General features: G+C 38.1%; 2 protein-coding genes across 3 annotated transcripts; one reads left to right on the top strand and one right to left on the bottom strand.

The window, feature by feature from the left end:
- Positions 1-10306: 10306 nt before the first annotated feature.
- On the bottom strand, positions 10307-11107 carry LOC127095334 (uncharacterized). Its single transcript, XM_051034040.1, has one exon. It carries the CDS (start codon positions 11105-11107, stop codon positions 10307-10309), a length of 801 nt encoding a protein of 266 aa, XP_050889997.1.
- Positions 11108-15298: 4191 nt separating this feature from the next.
- Positions 15299-18518, top strand: LOC127092173 (uncharacterized). Of its 2 annotated transcripts, none has more exons than XM_051030998.1 (3): positions 15299-15785; positions 17033-17807; positions 17947-18518. In XM_051030998.1, the coding sequence occupies exons 1-3, from the start codon at positions 15611-15613 to the stop codon at positions 18065-18067; spliced, it is 1071 nt and encodes a 356-aa protein (XP_050886955.1). In that variant the 5' UTR covers positions 15299-15610; the 3' UTR covers positions 18068-18518. The 2 variants fall into 2 exon arrangements, with proteins under 2 accessions (XP_050886955.1, XP_050886954.1); XM_051030997.1 differs by having other exon boundaries at positions 17033-17811.
- Positions 18519-18824: the final 306 nt, after the last annotated feature.

Below are 18824 nucleotides of genomic sequence, written 5' to 3'. Positions count from 1 at the left end.
TGTTTTTACTCGTTTCTGGGCCATGAAGCGTATGACTGAGCGCCACCTCACTAAGTGAAACGCGGCGTTTCACTTAGTGAGTCCTATTATTACAATTATGCCATTCCCGTTTCATTATTTTAATTAATTCATTTTCTTTTTCAATATTTATTTCATTTTGCATGGCCAACTTCAAAAAATCATAAGTCACTCAATTTTAATCCAAATTTATTGGGATTTTTTGTGAAATGCTCCTCTTGACCTCTAGTTTTTTATGGTGTTTTTTCCAGATTTTTTGCACGTGTAGATTTTAAAAATGCCTAGGGTTTGTTCATGTGTGTCCACTTTGTGTATGCTTTGCCAAATTGCTTGTGAAATGATGATACATTATCCAATGCTTCTCAAATTTTTTGTTCTTAAACTAGACATGTTCATGGTGATTTTGGTGTAGAGTTTGTAATTTTATCATTGCTGGTTGTGGAGATATGATTTTTCGAATAGGGGTGTGACAATTTGTGTCACACCATGCATGTCCAACTTCATGATTTTAATTACCCTGCTTATTGAACTCAAAATGGTCTGGATTTTTGCATGAAGACACTTGTGCATGTTGAGAATGTGTGTGAATTTTTCTGGAATTTTTGAATGCATTTCCTATTTGATTGTTAATTTCTCCCCTGTTTGACCAAATTGTTGACTTTTGTGACACATGATGCCATATGATTTGTGAAATTCTAATGCTTAATTGGATGGACTTGAAATTTTATATGTGAATTGTAGACATCTTATAGTTTGTCATGGTTTTAGTCCCATTCATTTATCATATGTTGTCTCTGTTTTATGATTAATTGAAGTTGGTGCATGTTTTGATGCTTTGTATGAGGATGCTTGACCTTGCTTTGACTTTCTGATTTTCATTGACCTACTTCCTTTGACCCAAATGAGCTGAAATTTGGTATGCTTATCATGTTGTGGATGATGATTGGTCATGATTTATTTGAGGATTTATTGAAATGTTTGTAATTGAATTTGAGTTGAGACATTCTGTTGACCTCTTTGAGGTTCTATATGCCATGCTTTGACCTAATTTGCTTGTGAAATGATAATGATGAATGATGTGAATGTGAAACCACTTGGGTTTTCTTCTTGATTGATTTGTCTTGAATTTGGACAATTATCCCTTGCTGTTTTAAATTGTTTATCCCCTTTTGACCCTAGGCTTGTCCTAGTGGTCTTGTTGCTCATGTTTAAGCTTGGTTTTTCAAGTTAAGCAACAAATGCTTCAAAGAGATCAATACAAGTTGAATGAGTTTGATTGTTTATCATGAACTAACTTGTTTGTTTTGTAGGTTGCTTAGCTCACTTGTTATGAGCTTGTGCTTTGCACATATGCTTGACTGTGTTGTCTGTTGGCTTATGCTGTTTGTTTTAACCTTGTGTCTAGTATACTAATTGTGTTTGACTGATTTCAGGTACATTAGTTGCTAGTAGTTCTTTGTGAACTTTGATTTTCTTTGCTTGATAGCAATTTGCATTGAGGTATAATTTCCTTACTCCATGTAGTCTGGAAGACCTGGCCTGTTACTTGGCCAGGCACCTGTCTGAAGTCCTCCTTAAGAGGCAATGTTTGTGACTGTTTACTTTTGTCCTTGTACATATTCAAAGACCTCCTAAGTGAAGAGGCATTGGCAGATATAAGGGATGTGCAATCCATCCCCTGCTATTCTGTGTGTCATCTGCTTTGCTCACACCACTGTGTTGATGCATGGCAGATATTAACCTAAGATCATTGTACATTGAGTCAGTGTCATATGTGTAGAAGGGTTCCCACTTTCTGAACCCACACATTCTTGTCTTAAGCTCTCCCAGGCCAGGGATAAGAGCTATGAAGTCTCATCTTCACTCACCTTTCATCAGCTTCACCCTAACTCTCAATGTTAGGGTTAAGAGCTAACACTACCCAGTTACAGCAGTTTGTTTGTTGAGGTTGATATGACCCCTCGACTAAAACCTAACCTTGTTTGAGCCCATTGCTTGCATATAGTGTGTGATACTTGTGCTTGTGTCTTTGCTTTAGCTTGCTTCCTGTGCAAGTTAGGTTTAGTTTGGCTTGCTTCCTGTGCAAGATAGGTTTGGTTTGGCTTGCTTCCTGTGCAAGTCATGTTTAGGATAGGCTTGCTTCCTGTGCAAGTTAGCTAGAAACCTTAACTTAGGGATGAATTTGCATGATAACATCTAGGCTCGAGTCGTAGTCTCCCTAGTTATGTCTCCCTCTGTTATCTGGTTAAGCTAGTCCTGTATCCCTGCGTAGGGGAACTACGTCGCCCTGATCCTCATACCAGATGAGTTACGTAGGCAGGAGATGAGCTGATCTCTCCGGGCGCCTGTGTCTTTGTTTTGTCTTTGTGTGTGTTAGGAGATGGATGTAAGCCCAGCGATTGGCATTCCGTATCCAGTTGTTTGTTGTGTGCTTGGAGTCCGATGTAAGTCCATCAAGTGGCATCTGGTTACCAGTGTGGGTGTGTTTGGTTCGGAAGCCGATGTAAGTCCAGCGATTGGCATTCGGGTTCCATGTTTGCCCTTGTTTGTGTGGAGTTTGACGTAAGTCCAGCGATTGGCAGTCGGTTTCCTGTGTCTGTTTTGTTGTGTGTGCGTGTTAGCCGAGCTACGAATGCTCTGATTCTCCTTCGTCCAAAGGAGATATGTATGCATAGGATGCGATATCCTAGCGAGCATGTGTCGTTTCCCCAGTCCGAACTACTTTGACTCTGATGTCTATGCCTGATAGACTAAGTAGGCCCAGGACGCGATGTCCTGCCGAGTCAGTCTTGTTTGTTTTCTTGTGTCTCTTTCAGCCAGTGTATGTGAGTTTGAGCAGTGTTTTAGCAACCATTTTCCTTCCTATTGTGCGTGGATCCCGTCGAGTACGACGGATGCGTAGGGGTGCTAATACCTTCCCTTCGCATAACCGACTCCCGATCCCATTCTCTTTGGTCGCGAGACCATGCTTTTTTCCAGGTTTACTCTAAGCGTTTCCTTTCCCTCTCTTGGGATAAATAACGCACGGTGGCGGCTCTGTTGTTTTGTTTTCCCGCCGGTTTTTCGCGTAATGCGACACAGTGCTGGAGAACCTACCTATCGACCATCCTCTGAAAATGGGTCCATGAGCAAGATTAATCAACCTCCAACTGGTAATCTCGACGCTTCGCCACCAAAAACCACTACTCAACATTCTCATACAAGTGAATTTGGTCATGAGATTGACTCGAGCGAAGAAAATGAGGCCCAAGGTAATCCAGTCCCTATGGTTGAGGATGAACTAGCTGACGATGAGGAAACCCCTGGGGCTGGTCTACACACAGCGGCAGAAATGAATGAGCCTTAGGGCGACGGATGGGGCGTCGAAGACATGGTGGTATAGGAAGCGGCTGATGGAAATCTGGCGACTAGCCCTGATAACGTCGAAGGCAAAACAAAAGGAAGATCCAATGTAGGTGAAGAACATGCTCGAACTCAAACCCCTACAATGGTTGACAATCCGACGGTTGGCGTTTTGTCAAGTAGCATTGGTTCTCTTTCTGCAGAAAAGTTGGTTATCTTAAAGCGAAGTCAACCACTGGAGTATTTAAAGGCGATGCTAAATTGTAGGGAGAGTTCTTCTGATCAGAGTCATAACAATTCAGTTCATAAGATCAGCCTTCGAGCACCCCTGCGGACGAAATCCTTTCTAAAATCAAGGAAAAAGTCTTTAAGGGTGACTTGTTTCTATTACTGCTGGCTGATCCTTCTGCCCCTTTAACTCTGAAAGCTCTTCTTAGTCAGGTTGACTTGCTAGAAGCCTCCCCTAAAGTGGCGAACATTATTATGGAGATAGGGACCATGATCGACCAAGCTGTTGCGGATCACAAGTTGCTACCTCACCTCACGGGAGAAATAGAGGAAAAATTTGGTTCTGAGGCTGCAGCTTAGGATGCTGCTACCGAATATACCAATAAGGCCATGGAGTCGGAACAGACCAAGCAAAAGAATAAAGAGAAAGTTGATGCTCATGATCGTAACATCGTTTCCTGGAGACAACAAATATCATAACTGCAGACCAAAATCTCTGATGCTGAAAAGGACAAGCAACAACTGTTGGAATTTGATGATGCTTCGATGGCTCAAGATCTATCACTTGGCATGGAGTTTGTCAAAAAAGCTCGACAGCTTGAATCTGACGTCAAACTTCTACGCTCAAAAAGATCTTTGTGCGAAAAACGGTCGGAGCTCCTCAAAGCCAAGTATCTTCAAATTAAAGTCAATCTTCCATTTTAATGGTATTCTTAGTTGTCTGATGATGTAACAAAGTTTCTCCTGATAATGAATATTGGTCTTTTGGCCTTATGACTTTATTATTACCATTTTGGCATTTTGACCATTTTGGATTTTGCTTTATTTACGTGATTACTCGTCTCTTATTTTTACTTCTTGGATTGTCGGTTTGTATTTTTTAAAATACTTCTCGTTTACTCTTAGAATCCTCCTATACTCGCTGAGCTCTTCGATCTCATAGGCACCATTAGAAAAGATTTGCAGAATTTGGAAAGGGACTTCCCACTTTGGGGACCACCTCCCCAAGGCTCTATATTTTCGATCCATTGGAAGGATCACTTTCCAGATCAAATCTCCAGGCGTAAAACTTTTAACTTTCACTTTCTTATTATAAGAGATTTATATCCTTTTCTTTTGTTGCCTTAGTAATTCTAAGACACTAAACCTTTCCTCATCCAAATTGAATAATTCATCCAACATCAGGCTCCAATATGATTCTGTGGGGAGTTCATGTTGTCTCTGTATCCTTAGGGACTGTAGGTGGATTTCTACTGGTAATACGAAATCATGGCCAAAAGTTAGGCGAAAAGGGGTCGACTTAGTAGCCTCTTTGGGGGGCGTACGACATGCCCATAAAATTTGGTCCAGAGTCTTGTGCCAATTCTTAGGTTTCTTCCCTACATGTTTTTTAATCAAACTAATAAACACCTTATTGGCAGCTTCGACTTGTCCATTAGCCCGAGCATAATAGGGTGTCGACGTTAACAAATTGAAACCCATGTACGTGGCGAACTCCTGCATTTTTCGACCAGTAAATACTGATCCTTGATCCGTTGTGATTGTTTCTGGAATTCCAAACCTATAAATAATATACTTTTGAATGAATTCGATCACATCCTCTTGGATCACATTTGGCAAGGGTATGGCTTCAATCCATTTTGTGAAATAATCAACTCCTACCAATATGTATCTTTGACTTTTCGATGAGGGAGGTAGAATTTCTCCAATCAAGGCCAAAGCCCAACCTCTAAATTGCCATGGTTTGATGATAGAATGTAATTCACTTGCAGGGACATGTTGTATGCCTGCATGCACCTGGCACTCTTGACATCCTTTCACGAATTCCACGCAGTCTTTCAACATAGTAGGCCAATACACTCCTTGTCGAAATAAAAGTCATTTCATCTTATGACCGACTTGGTGTGCCCCACATGTTCCACTATGTACAGTTGAAAGGTAAAAGTATGCCTCTGACTCACTAAGGCATTTCAGCAAAATTCCTTCGGGATTTTTCTTAAACAACTCTGAACCCAAAAGAATGTAACTCAATGCTCGATACCTGGTTCTTCGATCAGTAGAGGTCGTGGGATTCTGTAGGTATACTACTATTGGCTTTCTCCAGTCTTCATCTGCCAAACTGTCTATCGCCAATATTTCGAAATTTCCCTCATCATCATATCCTAATCTCGTCTTTTCTAAATCCAAGGGAGTTAATCTGGTTGCCAACACCTTTCCTCTGATTTCTATGACTTTGTGCAACTTTTCTTTCGAAATTTTATACCCAGATGCAATTTGGGCCAGGTCATTAGCTATCATGTTCTCTATTCGTGGTATATGTCGAATATAAACCACTTCGAACTTTTTTAACAATCGACTGACGATTATAAAATACATGATCAGATTCTCCTTAACACACCTATATTCTTTCGTGATCTGTTTTATGACTAACTCCGAGTCTCCCATTATCTCGACCCGAGTTGCCCCCAATTCCAACAACATTTCAAGTCCTGCTATGAGGGTTTCGTATTCAGCTTCGTTATTTGAACAAATGCCTTCTACTTTATAGTGGAATGTCGTTGGAATTTTATTTGAAGAAATAATTACAATTCTGACACCTGTGCCATTTTTATGGCTAGACCCGTCGAAGTATAACTTCCACGACCCTAGTTCAACATAGTTTAAAGCGTCGGCATCAATGGAGTGATCGACTATGAAGTCTGCTACTACTTAGCCTTTCACAACTTTTAATGGCATATATGTTAAGGAAAATGCAGTCAATGTCAATCCTTATTTCCCAATTCGACTATGCAAAATTGGTTTAGATAACACATGTTTAATAATATCATAATGAGATGAAACATACACGTCAACAGGACTGATATAATGCTTCAATTTTGTACAGAAGAAATATAAGCATAAACACAACTTTTCGATCATGCTATATCTAGTTTCTGCATCGTTTAAAACCCTACTGAGGTAATAAATAGCTCTTTCGACGCCATTATCATCCTCTTGTGCTAACATGCTCTCTAAGGTTTTATCAGATGCAGATATGTATACTCTCATACTTTTATTTCTACTAGGTGGCGTCAAAGTTGGTGGGTGGCTCATGTACGCTTTGATCTTATCGAACGCCACTTGCTGAGCTTGCCCCCATTCGAACACTTCCTTGTCGAGTCAAAGAAAAGGCGAAAATGTTTGCGTTTTCCCACTAAGGTTTGAGATAAATATCTTTAGGAAATTGATCTTGCCCAACCGTGACTTCAAACCTTTCTTTGTTGATGGCACTTTCACTTCCATGATGGCTTTGGCTTTATTCTGGTTTATTTCGATCCCTTTTTTATGGACCACAAAACCTAGAAAATCCCCAGCCTGCACACAAAAAGCACATTTTAGAGGGTTCATTTTTAAACCATATTTTCTCATTCGTTCAAAAGATATTCGAAGGTGTTCTATATGACTCTTCCCCGAAATAGACTTAACAAAAATATTGTCTATATAGATTTGCATAAAAGTTTTTATGAAATCATGGAAGATCGAGTTCATCTCCCTTTGATAAGTTGCCCCTGTATTTTTCAAACCAAAAGGCATCACTACCCATTCATAGGTACCTAAGGCTCCAGGGCAATGAAATGCCGTTTTTGGGACATCTTCTTCGGTAATGAATATTTGATTGTACCCAGAATACCTCGAGCATGCTCAAATATTCATAACCCGCGGCAGAATTGACCAACATTTCCGCCACTGGCATTGAATATTCATCTTTTGGGGTTGTAGTATTCAAATCTCTAAAATCTATGCAAACCCTTAACGTGCCATTCTTTTTTACAACTGGTGCAATGTTAGCTAACCATTCGACATACCTGGTCGTATGAATGAAGTTACAACGGAGAAGTCTTTCAACTTCCTCCTTGATTTTCGACAATATTGCTGGGGCAAATCGTCTTGGATTTTGCTTCACCGGCTTCTTCCCAGGTTTGATCGACAGTTTTAATTCGACCAGCTCCCTGCTTAAACCAGACATTTCGTCATAGTTCCATGCGAAACAGTCTTTAAACTCTTTCAGCAACTGGACCACTTCGATCTTGAGTTGAGGATGGATGTTGACACTGATGTAAGTTGGCCTTTTTATTACCCCCTCTCTCTCAAGTCTACTTCTTCGAGGGGATCTTGAGCCAGCATCTTAACATTGGTCGCTAGCGGGTCCTTCTTGAAACCCAAAGGCTCGTCATCGTAGATCGCATCAAGCCTCTGGTCTCGCTCTTCGTCTTGACCTTTGTTAGGTGATCTTGGGTCAAAATCTTTTCCAGGACCTACTGGTGGAGAAACTTCACTGGCTTCGACAGCCATGTTTTTTATTTCGGCCTCTAAGGCCAATTTCTACTTGTTTTCGACTATGCAGGCCGAAATCCTCTTTAACACTGCGAACTCAGTCATCATCACTGAATTCACTTCCCCACCATGTGGGGTCAATTCCGGATACTCCTAAATATCCAAAGTTGTCTTTTCCCACTACCTCTCTGTCCCACCAGAAACCATAGTGGGGGTGGAGCGATAAGGAACAGTAGGCGTTGTCATCAGGGTTGAATGAAAATTCAGTCGAATCACAAGGGGATATAGTAGTTAAGTGCTTGTCGAATTGGCGTATGCCGATATGATTAATAGGGGTTTTAAAGTATCCCTGATCCGCCTCTATATTTTCAACAATGCCATCTGGACGCCAAATTATAATCCTCTAGTGCATCGAAGACGGGACTGCTCTGACTCCATGGATCCATTCTCTTCCTAGTAACATGTTGTAGTTTGCCTTTGTTTCTACAATCATGAACATTGTGGCCCTAGTGATCGTTCCTACAGTCAATTCAACTTGGATAGCCCCTAGAGTGGAGCCTACTTTTCCTTCATAATTGGTCAACACCATATTATGAGGTTTGGCATCAATGTCATATTTGCCAATTTTCGCCAGCATGCAATGGGGCATCAGATTCACAGTCGCTCCATAATCTACCAGTATTTTGTTAACTGGGATGTTTTCGACTTTTCCGATGATGAATAGGGGTTTTAAATGGCTCTTCATGGTGTCACTAGGTCTCTCGAAAAAAGCATTCTTCTCTTCGACACAGCCATTGTTCATTATATAGTAACAGACCGGTTTGTGGGCGGTCATTTCCCTTTCGATGATACTGTCATTATCATCGACTTCGGTGATCCGATCAAATTCTCTGGGTATCACGGATACCACTCCGACCAGAACGTCTAAGGAGTCCTCCGAAACAGAGTCGAAGTTGTCAGTTAATAACTCGTCTTCGACATCCATTTTATTTTCTCTGGCCGTCTTGTTTGAAATCTTGGGATCTCTTTTGGTGAGGTTAGGGTCATCCTTTTTCTTCACCATCATGTTGGTACTTGATTCAGCCTGGTCCATTTCACCAGTTTCTCTTTTGGATTTTCGCGTTCTCTGTTCTCTTCTCCACTGGGACCTCGTCATGGGATTCTTTCCTTTATAGTTTTCGGACACATGTGCGGTCCTTTTATCAGATCGGAATTCCTGGCGATAGGCCAGCGATGAACCTCTCTCAACCTCGAACTTCTGCCACTTACCATGGCCACGTTTTCTCCCCTCAGCCTGCTTGACCTACTTCCCATCTGACCCTTCGATGCTTGGGTTAAAGGTCATGGGTCGGAAGTTTCGTCCAACTTGTTTGGTTTCATTCAACTTCACCATAGGGTGCATAGGATCAGGATATCTCCTGGGATCAAAGAACCTTTATGGCTTACCTGCTTGATTATTGTGGATGGCTTTATGGCCATTTTGGTGGTTCAATCTCCTAACCCCCTCCAGATTCCGGGCTTCCTTTTTGTCGAAGACGTCACTGCACCTGGGGCATAGCATCACCTCCGATTTCTTCTTTTGGCACCTTCGAAGGAAATCTGACAATGTTTCTTCTTCCTGAGGAAAGGTGACCTTGTTGTATTCCTCTTGCTTACCTTCATCATCAAATTCCATTGAGATTTCTTGAGATACCTCCACCATATTGACTTCCATGTGGATATCCCCAGTAATAGACAACTTTTGGAATTGTTTTTGAAGGTCGACAATGGCCTTGTCAAGCTGAATGAAACTATCAGCGGTCTCTTTAGTGATCATTACTAACTTTGAATTTCTAGCATCCTCGATATCTGAGGCTTCAACATTTTCCTTCTCGATGTCCTCCATACCCCTTAGGGCCAAACCATCATGAGGTGCCTGCTCGAAGTACTCATGTACTTTAACCATGACAGGCTCATGGACGAAGTCTTCAGTAACTTCGGCCATACATAAATCATCAGCAACTTCAATGAAATTCACCTCCTCTGGCTCAGTATAATGAGCTTCAACAATTTGTAGAGGGTCGGAGTCGATTTTCATCTGGCTCTGTGGCTTATCACCGAACTTGAGTCTTCCCTCCTGGATTGCATTCTACACCAGATCCCTTAAAAGAAAACATTGAGACGTTTTATGACCCAAAAAACTATGGTATTTACAAAACCCTCGTTTCTTTCTTTGTTCTAAAGGAGGTACTTTAGCACCCGAAGGTACTATCATTTGACCATCTTTAACCAGTAGGTCGAAAATTTCGTCACATTTCGTAACGTCGAAAGTATATGTTTTCTTAGGAAACCTGTCATTCTTTTCAGGTTCGACAAGGTTTCTCCCATTCGAAGGGGCCAAAACTTTGCACGCATATGGTGGCCCCTATGTCAATTCAGCAAGATCGATCTCAGTATCGTCGAAGTCTGGAACTTCAAGGCCTGAATATTCGTGATCTTTCCTAAAATAGACATAGGCTACCCTTTTACCTTTGTTTGTTATAGCCTTTTCTTCTTTTAAATGTTCTACCTGTAGAACTCTGTCAGCCAACTGGGCCATATCCCTTAGGTATTGAGTATCCAATTTCTTTCTAAATGAGTAATCAAGGCCCCTGACGTCCATTTCGACCAACTCGTGTTCTGGCACTTGCGTAAAACACCTAGCTTTGAGTAGTCGAAATCTATTCAGGTAGTCGTAAATTGGCTCAGTGAATTTTCGTCTGACACTAGCCAACTCTTTCAAAGTTATCTTCGTTTGCCCCATGTAGAACTGTTCATGGAACATTCTTTCTACCTGGTTCCAAGAATGGATCAAATTCTGGGGCAAAGTTGTGAACCATGTAAAAGCATTCTTGGTAAGAGAACTTGGAAAAAAATTCATCCGAAGATTCTCGTTATTCAACATATCTCCAGCTTCAATTAGATATCTCGCCACGTGTCCGACGGTAAACTCGGTAGTATCCCCGGCAAACTTGGTGAATTTGGGGATTTTGGTCCCCAGGGGCGCATCTGTCTGTAAGACATATTCTGCCAAAGGTGATGTATAATTTTGTCTTCTAAGATCAAAATTTACCCCATTTCGAACCATAGTTCTCTCGACTATAGATGCTAGATTATTATCCGCTGCCACATCATCATGTCGAACTTGTCGTATGATATCATCGGCATTTTGATTCCTATTTACCATTGACACCCTTGGTTCCCTGGGTACATGTAGTTCGATCCTAGGAGGTACTACTATTCCCCCTTGATTTTGTGGGATCTGGTTAATGGTGAGGTCCTCCTCAAGCATAGGCTTTTGATTCTCTCTTACCCAATCCTTGGGTAGGGGACGCTGGTGCTGAGGTATACCAAGAAACTCAGACATTCGAGCCACTTGTGTTGTCATCTGTTGATTCGACTGAGTTGTATTCTAAATCAAAGGATTTAGCACAATGGCCAAAGTTTGAGTTAATATCTGGACCATTTCATGATTGCTTTCGTCCATTTGTTACCTCCATGCCACCGCAGAATTATTGGTAAGAGTGGGTAGTTGTACTGGGTGTCTTAAATGTAACGCCTGATTGGTTCGACCCACGTTTATCCCGGACCCTTGTACTGGTGAATTTATGTTAGTCGCTGGTTCCGAAAAAGTAGAACCCACATTCTGAAGATTGGCCATCATTGAAGTTGGCATTCTATACGGCTGTTCTCGACCGCTAAATGGTATTGAAAAACCAGGGGGTACCAACGGCCTATTTGGAATGTCCCTAACCGGTGAAGGAGTGTGGAGAGGTCCCCTAGGTCCAACATAAGTCAGAATTGGTTCAGAGTGAGAGATCGAATGCATAGGCATCGAACTCACCATAGACGAAACTATTTCTGACGCATGTGTCGTGCCCGTATTTGCCCCCATCGAAGAAGAAGGAGGCAATATGCTGCTAGTTGATGGGTTTTGAGAATTCTGAGTTTCTGGCGGATTCATATTCGCCATCCTCGTCTGTGGTTCTCTCCCTGTTCGTCGTTCATCGTTTATGGCTATTTTACCACTTCTTAAAAGCATACAACGATTCTTTTCTCAAGCAAAACTTAGCAATCAAACAGAACATTAGCACTGGTCCCATAGGGTGTGCCAATTTGTTTACCTTAAAAAATGGTAAACAACCGCTGATCTTTTAAATTTCTAAATTTGGTCACTCATAGGATCGATCAGATTGATCCTAGGACATGTGCTAAATTTCTCGTAAGCGTAACGTTAATAAATGATCGAACTAAACGTCAAATCAAAGCGTTAAATAAAAACTAAAGACAAAAGAGTGACTTGAACAAAAGAACAATCTTAAATCAGTATTTAGAACTATTAAAGAAGAAGTAAACGACGGGAATTACAAAAGGGTTGAAAATAATCAAAAAGGTTTGTAAGCGCTGGAATCTTTAAGACTGTAAGGTAAAAGTTCAAGGTGAGGAAAGGAACTAAGGATCTTTAAACTTGTAAATGACAGAAGTAAGAAATAAAGTGTTTGAGAGTAAAGAACAAGGAAACACGTTTCTGAAGAGAAAGTAAAGATAACTTTATAATGCTTTGAAATGATTAAATAATGGTGTAGACAACGTATATTCTGCATTTTACCGTTCCTTTTCACACGAATATTATTAAATTTGCATGTTTTTGTACACAATTCGGCACACCCTTTTCTAACACTAAGACCCTATATTTATACTGGGTCGAAATAACTGCTCTGATGGTTCTCTAATCACGTCGATACATGTGGCGCCCTACATGCATATGTTCGCTCACTCTGCTTCTACGTGTATCCTCGCGGTTTCTAACGAAGGTAATCTTCCCTCCTTTATTTAGATTTTAAATCTCTGATCGAAACTGTTTTCTAACTACTCCCTAAGGAACTGCTCCGAAATTTCAGCTATAAGCTTGATCTTTATCCAATCAGCTAAGTTGGTCTACCCTCAGCTGGTCGAATTACTTCTTAGTCGCAACCAGCTGTACATGCTTTCCAATTTTGGTAATTTGAAGTGGACTTCGAAAATTTGAGCTAACAGTGAGTTGTAGTTTTTGAACATGTCGTTGTCGAAATCGAATAGCAGTGTTTGAAAGATAATGATCTGAATTTAAGTGAAATCGAAATGTAAAAACTTTGCAAATAAAGTGATTGGAACCGAAATGCAAAGATTTAAAGGTAAAATGATAGAAAATAACTCGAATGCAATAATAACTTAAATTGTAAAATGCTTTGAATTCATAAAAATGGAATGCATACATACATATTTCCTCACTCATTTCTCAATACGCAGATACTTTGAGTTTGCAGGATTTTTAGTATAATTGCGGACCCCTATAACATAAGAAAAAGTCTCCTTATATACTAGCCTAAAAATAACTATCCACAACGGTCGACTAGACACATTGCGCCATGTCTCATCCCCATGTAGCTGTTATCTCCAACGAACTTCCACGTGTCTCTGAATGACCACCTTGTCTTATCCACGTCTGATTCATTCGACTGATCAAAATAACAAACTCAAATACTAGAAATTTCACTAAGTCCATATTTCACACGTTCCCTTGGTCTTTTTCTAGCGTTCGACTGAAAATTATTAAGTTACCATTCGACAAACCAAAGTCATCAATTCAATCTTATGATCTCAATCGACCACGTTCGACTTCACCTTACTATGGCATGCCTTTGTGTCTTGATTACCATTAATATCCATGTCGAAAATCCAAGGTAACAGTGACGCACAAATATATTCATTGGGAAAATTTTATCTCAAGCAGTGAATGCATAGAAGAATGATTGCAATCTAAAAGCAGTTAAATGAAAAAATGGAAGTTTGATCATCGATTTCATAAAATTATAAAGGTTCTAAAATAGGGAAAATTTGATGAGTGAATATTCATCTTACCCAACAAATTCATGGCGACTCACAAAGGTGATTTGAAGAAAATTTTGGTACTAAATAAACTTAAAGGATAATTTGATGGGCAAATTATAGCCTGCCTAACGAATTTAAACAGTCTTGAAAATCTACAAATATGGTTGTTTGGTCAAATTGTTTGATATTAGTTTGAAAAATATATGAATTTCAAAAGAATATTAATTTAGAAATAGTTTTATATAGTTTAGTTAGGTTAGCGGAACTCCCAACGAGAGAGAGAACTAGAGTGATATATTGTTGAAGGCTTGTTGAGGTGAAGTGACCGAGGATTGAGAGATCGTTTGAATATGGTTATACTCGTGCACCTTCTATCTTATTACCACGCCATTATGTGTAGTTAACTTCTTTTTTGTTGGACTTAAATTTTTACATTATTATATATTCTATTTATTTGATATGATCATGGCATTATGCTCAATTTAATCAATCAAATATATTTGATTTTTCATCATTTTATTAATGTCTGTTATACCTATTTAAGTTTGTGGATCTATGAAGTTCTGATATACCTATTTAAGTTTGTGGATCTATGAAGTTCTGAGAGGGTATAATAGGTATGAAGTTCTGAGAGGGTATCATAGGTCTAGACCAAAGTAATAAGTGATTATATTTTGAAGGACATACTTATTATAATATTGTGATTTGTGGATCTTGAGAGATGCTCTTAGAATTATACCTAAATAATTATATATCATGTACAAAATAAATCACATGTTATTACATATATTGAAGTATAACATATCATATTGTACAAAATAAATCACATGTTATTACATATACTGAAGTATAACATATCATATTGTTTAGTAAATATGAAATTGTTAATAAACAGTACAATTGCCACCACAATATTAGACATGTATAATATTTTGAGCAACATGATATTATGAATTGATAATTAGATAATTTTATTTGTGTATTGTAATTTTTGTTAGAGATTAATTGTTATGTACTGTCAGTGTAAAAAAATTTGTATTATCAATACATTACAATTATCCGTTTATATTACTTTTTAAATAATTAACATAAAAGTCAAATATATTAAATAAATCAATAGTTGTGATTAACTGACAGTGTAAAAAATCTTTACACTGTCAGTATATATCAATTAAATTCTTTTTATTAACAAAGCCATTACATTTTTAATAAACTTATAAATGAAAAATATAGATCAATAATATAAATAAATACGATGATAGAAAAATTACAAAGTGAATAAAAATAAAAGAAAAATAATATAGAATAACATATTCTAATAGAAAGAAAAAATATAATATAGGAAGAAGTATGATAATAGAAAAAAAAATATAGTAAATAAAAATAAAAATAAAAATATAATATTATATAATATATATTGTGATTATTTTATTTTCTTTTTCTTTTTTATCAAAAAAATCTTAGTTTGATATCTTTAATACCGAAAGAACGATAATGTCCGAACCGAACACATACACAACACAACAATTACGTACCTACCACTCGACAATTTCTGTAGATTCGAACCGCGTTACTTTTCCATATACCGTTAACTTTATTCTTCTCTCTCTTTCTCTTCTCTTTCCTGCGTATCATCTCAATTCCACTCTCTTCTTCTTAAATTTGAATTCATCCGATATATTCTTCTTCTTCTTCTTCACTTCCACTACTTATATAACCTCTTTTTTCTTATCATCACAAAAACAAGCACTCTCTCTTCTTAATTATTTCAAAATATTCATTCGTTTTCACAACTCATCATCATCAGAAACATCATCAAATGGAACATGGAGTTGTTGATGGTATTATCAATAGGTTGCTTGAAGTAAGAGGAAGACCTGGGAAACAGGTGCAGCTTTCTGAGGCGGAAATCAAACAGCTTTGTCTTGTTTCTAAGGATATCTTCTTGAATCAGCCTAATCTGTTGAAACTAGAGGCTCCTATTAAGATCTGTGGTAACTTTTCTTCTTTAACTCTATGTTTCTATGCCTTTGTTTCATTGATTTTATGTATATATTATTTGGTCATTTGAGGTTTTTCTAGTTACTACTCATTGAGCCTTGTCCTGTCTTTTTTAATTAGGTTTATTTATTGTACTATGTGTTGATTTGATTGTTCTCCCTCACATTAGAAAATTTAGCTGCGAACTTTGATATTGCGGCGAATTTGTGACAATTGCGGTTTGATGTCGTTGCAGAGAGTTCTAAAACCTTTGAATTGCGGTTAAAATTGCAATTGCAAACCACAATATTGTGCATTCTATGTAACAACAAAGTTTCTGTCACATATTTCATCATATTTGATATGTCACATACTTATGTTCATTAACCTAGAGTCTTACGCTTTCAAAATTTTCTAGTATTGTACTTTATGTCATATGCATTTCCCAATTTATTACTTCATATTATCTTCTCTTCACCAACCTGTTGAAAAATTAAGATAGTGACAAGATTTGTATAAAGAACAAACCTTAAGTCCGGTAGGAATTTGAAACTCATTACACTATTTTCATAGGATCGACTTACTAATAACTAAAAACACTTTTGTCTGTCCTCTGCCACTCATCGTATCATGATATATGTATCATGGTTTTAAATTGTGGTTGAAGTCGCGGATGCGGTTATTGGTGTTGGCTTTGCGGTCATTGTGGTTGCTGCGATGTGCATTGCCGCCGTTGCAATATGAATTTTAATTAGAAGGTGTTTGAAATATACCGTAAAATAACACTTGACTTTAAGATTTTTCGATACATAGGAAGTAAATTGAGTTTTGATGAAAATACTTGAAGAAACATAAGCAAAATTGACTGATGTGATTTGTGATGATGGTTGGACGCATGTTTTAATTCACACCGTAATTGCGGTACGATGTGATTGTGGAGACTATTGTATCAGCATTGTTGTTTTAATTCACACCGTAATTGCGGTACGATGTGATTGTGGAGACTATTGTATCAGCATTGTTGTGACTGCAATTGCAATTGCGGATTACAATTTAAAACCATGATCAGTATCAGTAGATGAGCGTGAAACTAGTTATGCAAAACGCGGACCCAGTTCGAGACTAAATTTAGGAGAACAATTTGTTGGGATCAGAAACATATTCAAACATGACATGTATTCCTATCATTGTGGCATAGGCTAATATCTTGTAGCTTAAGATTACAACTAATGTCTTGTTTCATTTCTCTCAATGTTACCAGGAGATGTCCATGGTCAATATCCTGACCTTCTGCGGCTTTTCGAGTACGGTGGATTGCCTCCTCGTTCCAATTATTTATTTCTTGGCGACTACGTTGATCGCGGAAAGCAAAGTCTAGAAACAATATGTCTTCTTCTGGCATACAAAATAAAATACCCAAGAAACTTCTTCCTCCTAAGGGGTAACCACGAATGCGCTTCCATAAACCGTGTCTACGGATTTTATGACGAATGCAAAAGGAGATACAATGTGAAGCTATGGAAAATGTTCACAGATTGTTTCAACTGTCTGCCTGTGGCAGCTCTCATTGACGAAAAGATCATCTGTATGCACGGGGGACTCTCTCCAGAACTACACAATTTGAACCAGATAAAGCATTTGCAGCGTCCGTGTGAAGTTCCTGAATCCGGTCTATTATGTGATCTCCTATGGTCTGATCCTAGTAGCGACGTTCAAGGCTGGGGAGAAAGTGAACGCGGAGTTTCTTATACGTTTGGCGCTGATAAGGTTAAAGAGTTTCTTCAAAAGCATGATCTTGATTTGATTTGCAGGGCTCATCAGGTTGTGGAAGATGGATATGAGTTCTTTGCTAATAGACAACTTGTGACAATCTTTTCGGCTCCGAATTACTGTGGAGAGTTTGATAATGCTGGTGCTATGATGTCTGTGAATGAAACACTTATGTGTTCTTTTCAAATACTAAAACCACTTGATAAAAAGCCTAAGCTTACCTTCGGAAGCACAACTACTATTAAGCCTGGTACTCCAACAAAATTCAAGGTATTTTGTTTTCTCGAATTAACCCTAGTTTAACTCAACTGACACATATCGGTTATATCAGATGAGCTACGAAAAATTAGGAGTTCATGCAACACTTTTGTTTACTATATTTTCTTTTGTTTTTCCCATTTTCAGCAAACAATTTTTGGTGCTAAAGCATGAACTCTGCGACATGATTTTGATGGTTAAGATTTGGTATCCGACCGAGGTTTGTTCGGAAAATCGGCGTTCAGTTCAAGATGAAGGAAGAATATAATGCAAATACCAGTATAACACAAAGTCTTGCTTTATGGGACAGCAAAATGTTTATTTCTTTTCATGACAGAGTTGAACCTTGTACAATATTGTCGAACACAAATAGAGGATTGAAGTGTCATTTTTCTTCTCTTTTAGTCACTATCATATCATGCTATATGCTGATCTTCCTTTGTATTATTATAAAGAATTTTAATGTTATATATTGTAGAGGATTAAACTATCACTTTTTAGATTCATGTTTTCTTATAATTGTACCTTGTAATCTGTGTAGTCAAGATCGAGTGATGAAGTTGTCATTTAGAGCTATGATCTTAGAAAAAACTTTTTTGTGCACTTTATGGATAAGATCGAGTATTGGATCTTAAGATTTTAAGTGCTGAAATTATGTTTTATATGACTATCATGATATGGGAATACATAATATCTTATATGATTGGACTTATTTGTTAGATTTATGTTTTTTGAGCTATTTATTTTGAACAAAGTCTTTTGAATTTGTTAAATTATAGAACATGGTTATGAATTATTAATTAAATTGGTTGAATTTTGTGATTTATGAGTTATTTTGTTCATATAAATTTTATGTTTTTGTGTGTATGTATATATTCAAATTATCATTTTTCCCTTGGGTAAAATCTTAAGTGTCATATTACGGTCTTAAAATCTAAAGCATGCTATGATCGTCTTATAATCATATACGATGTAGATACGGTGTATGAAAATGCAGTGTAAAAATAGCATATCTCTTTCCGAAA

Source organism: Lathyrus oleraceus, chromosome 6 (assembly GCF_024323335.1).
Source record: "Lathyrus oleraceus cultivar Zhongwan6 chromosome 6, CAAS_Psat_ZW6_1.0, whole genome shotgun sequence".
Lineage (NCBI taxonomy): Eukaryota > Viridiplantae > Streptophyta > Magnoliopsida > Fabales > Fabaceae > Lathyrus > Lathyrus oleraceus.
The sequence above is the reverse complement of the archived record's forward strand: the minus strand, read 5'-3'. Positions and strand labels throughout refer to the sequence as shown.

Coding starts and splice junctions, on each gene's coding strand:
- LOC127095334 (XM_051034040.1), bottom strand. CDS start 11,107: ATGGTAAATAGGAATCAAAATGCCGATGATATCATACGACAAGTTCGA.
- LOC127092173 (XM_051030998.1), top strand. CDS start 15,611: ATGGAACATGGAGTTGTTGATGGTATTATCAATAGGTTGCTTGAAGTA. Junction 15,786..17,032: donor GGCTCCTATTAAGATCTGTG/GTAACTTTTCTT, acceptor CAATGTTACCAG/GAGATGTCCATGGTCAATAT. Junction 17,808..17,946: donor CCTGGTACTCCAACAAAATT/CAAGGTATTTTG, acceptor TCCCATTTTCAG/CAAACAATTTTTGGTGCTAA.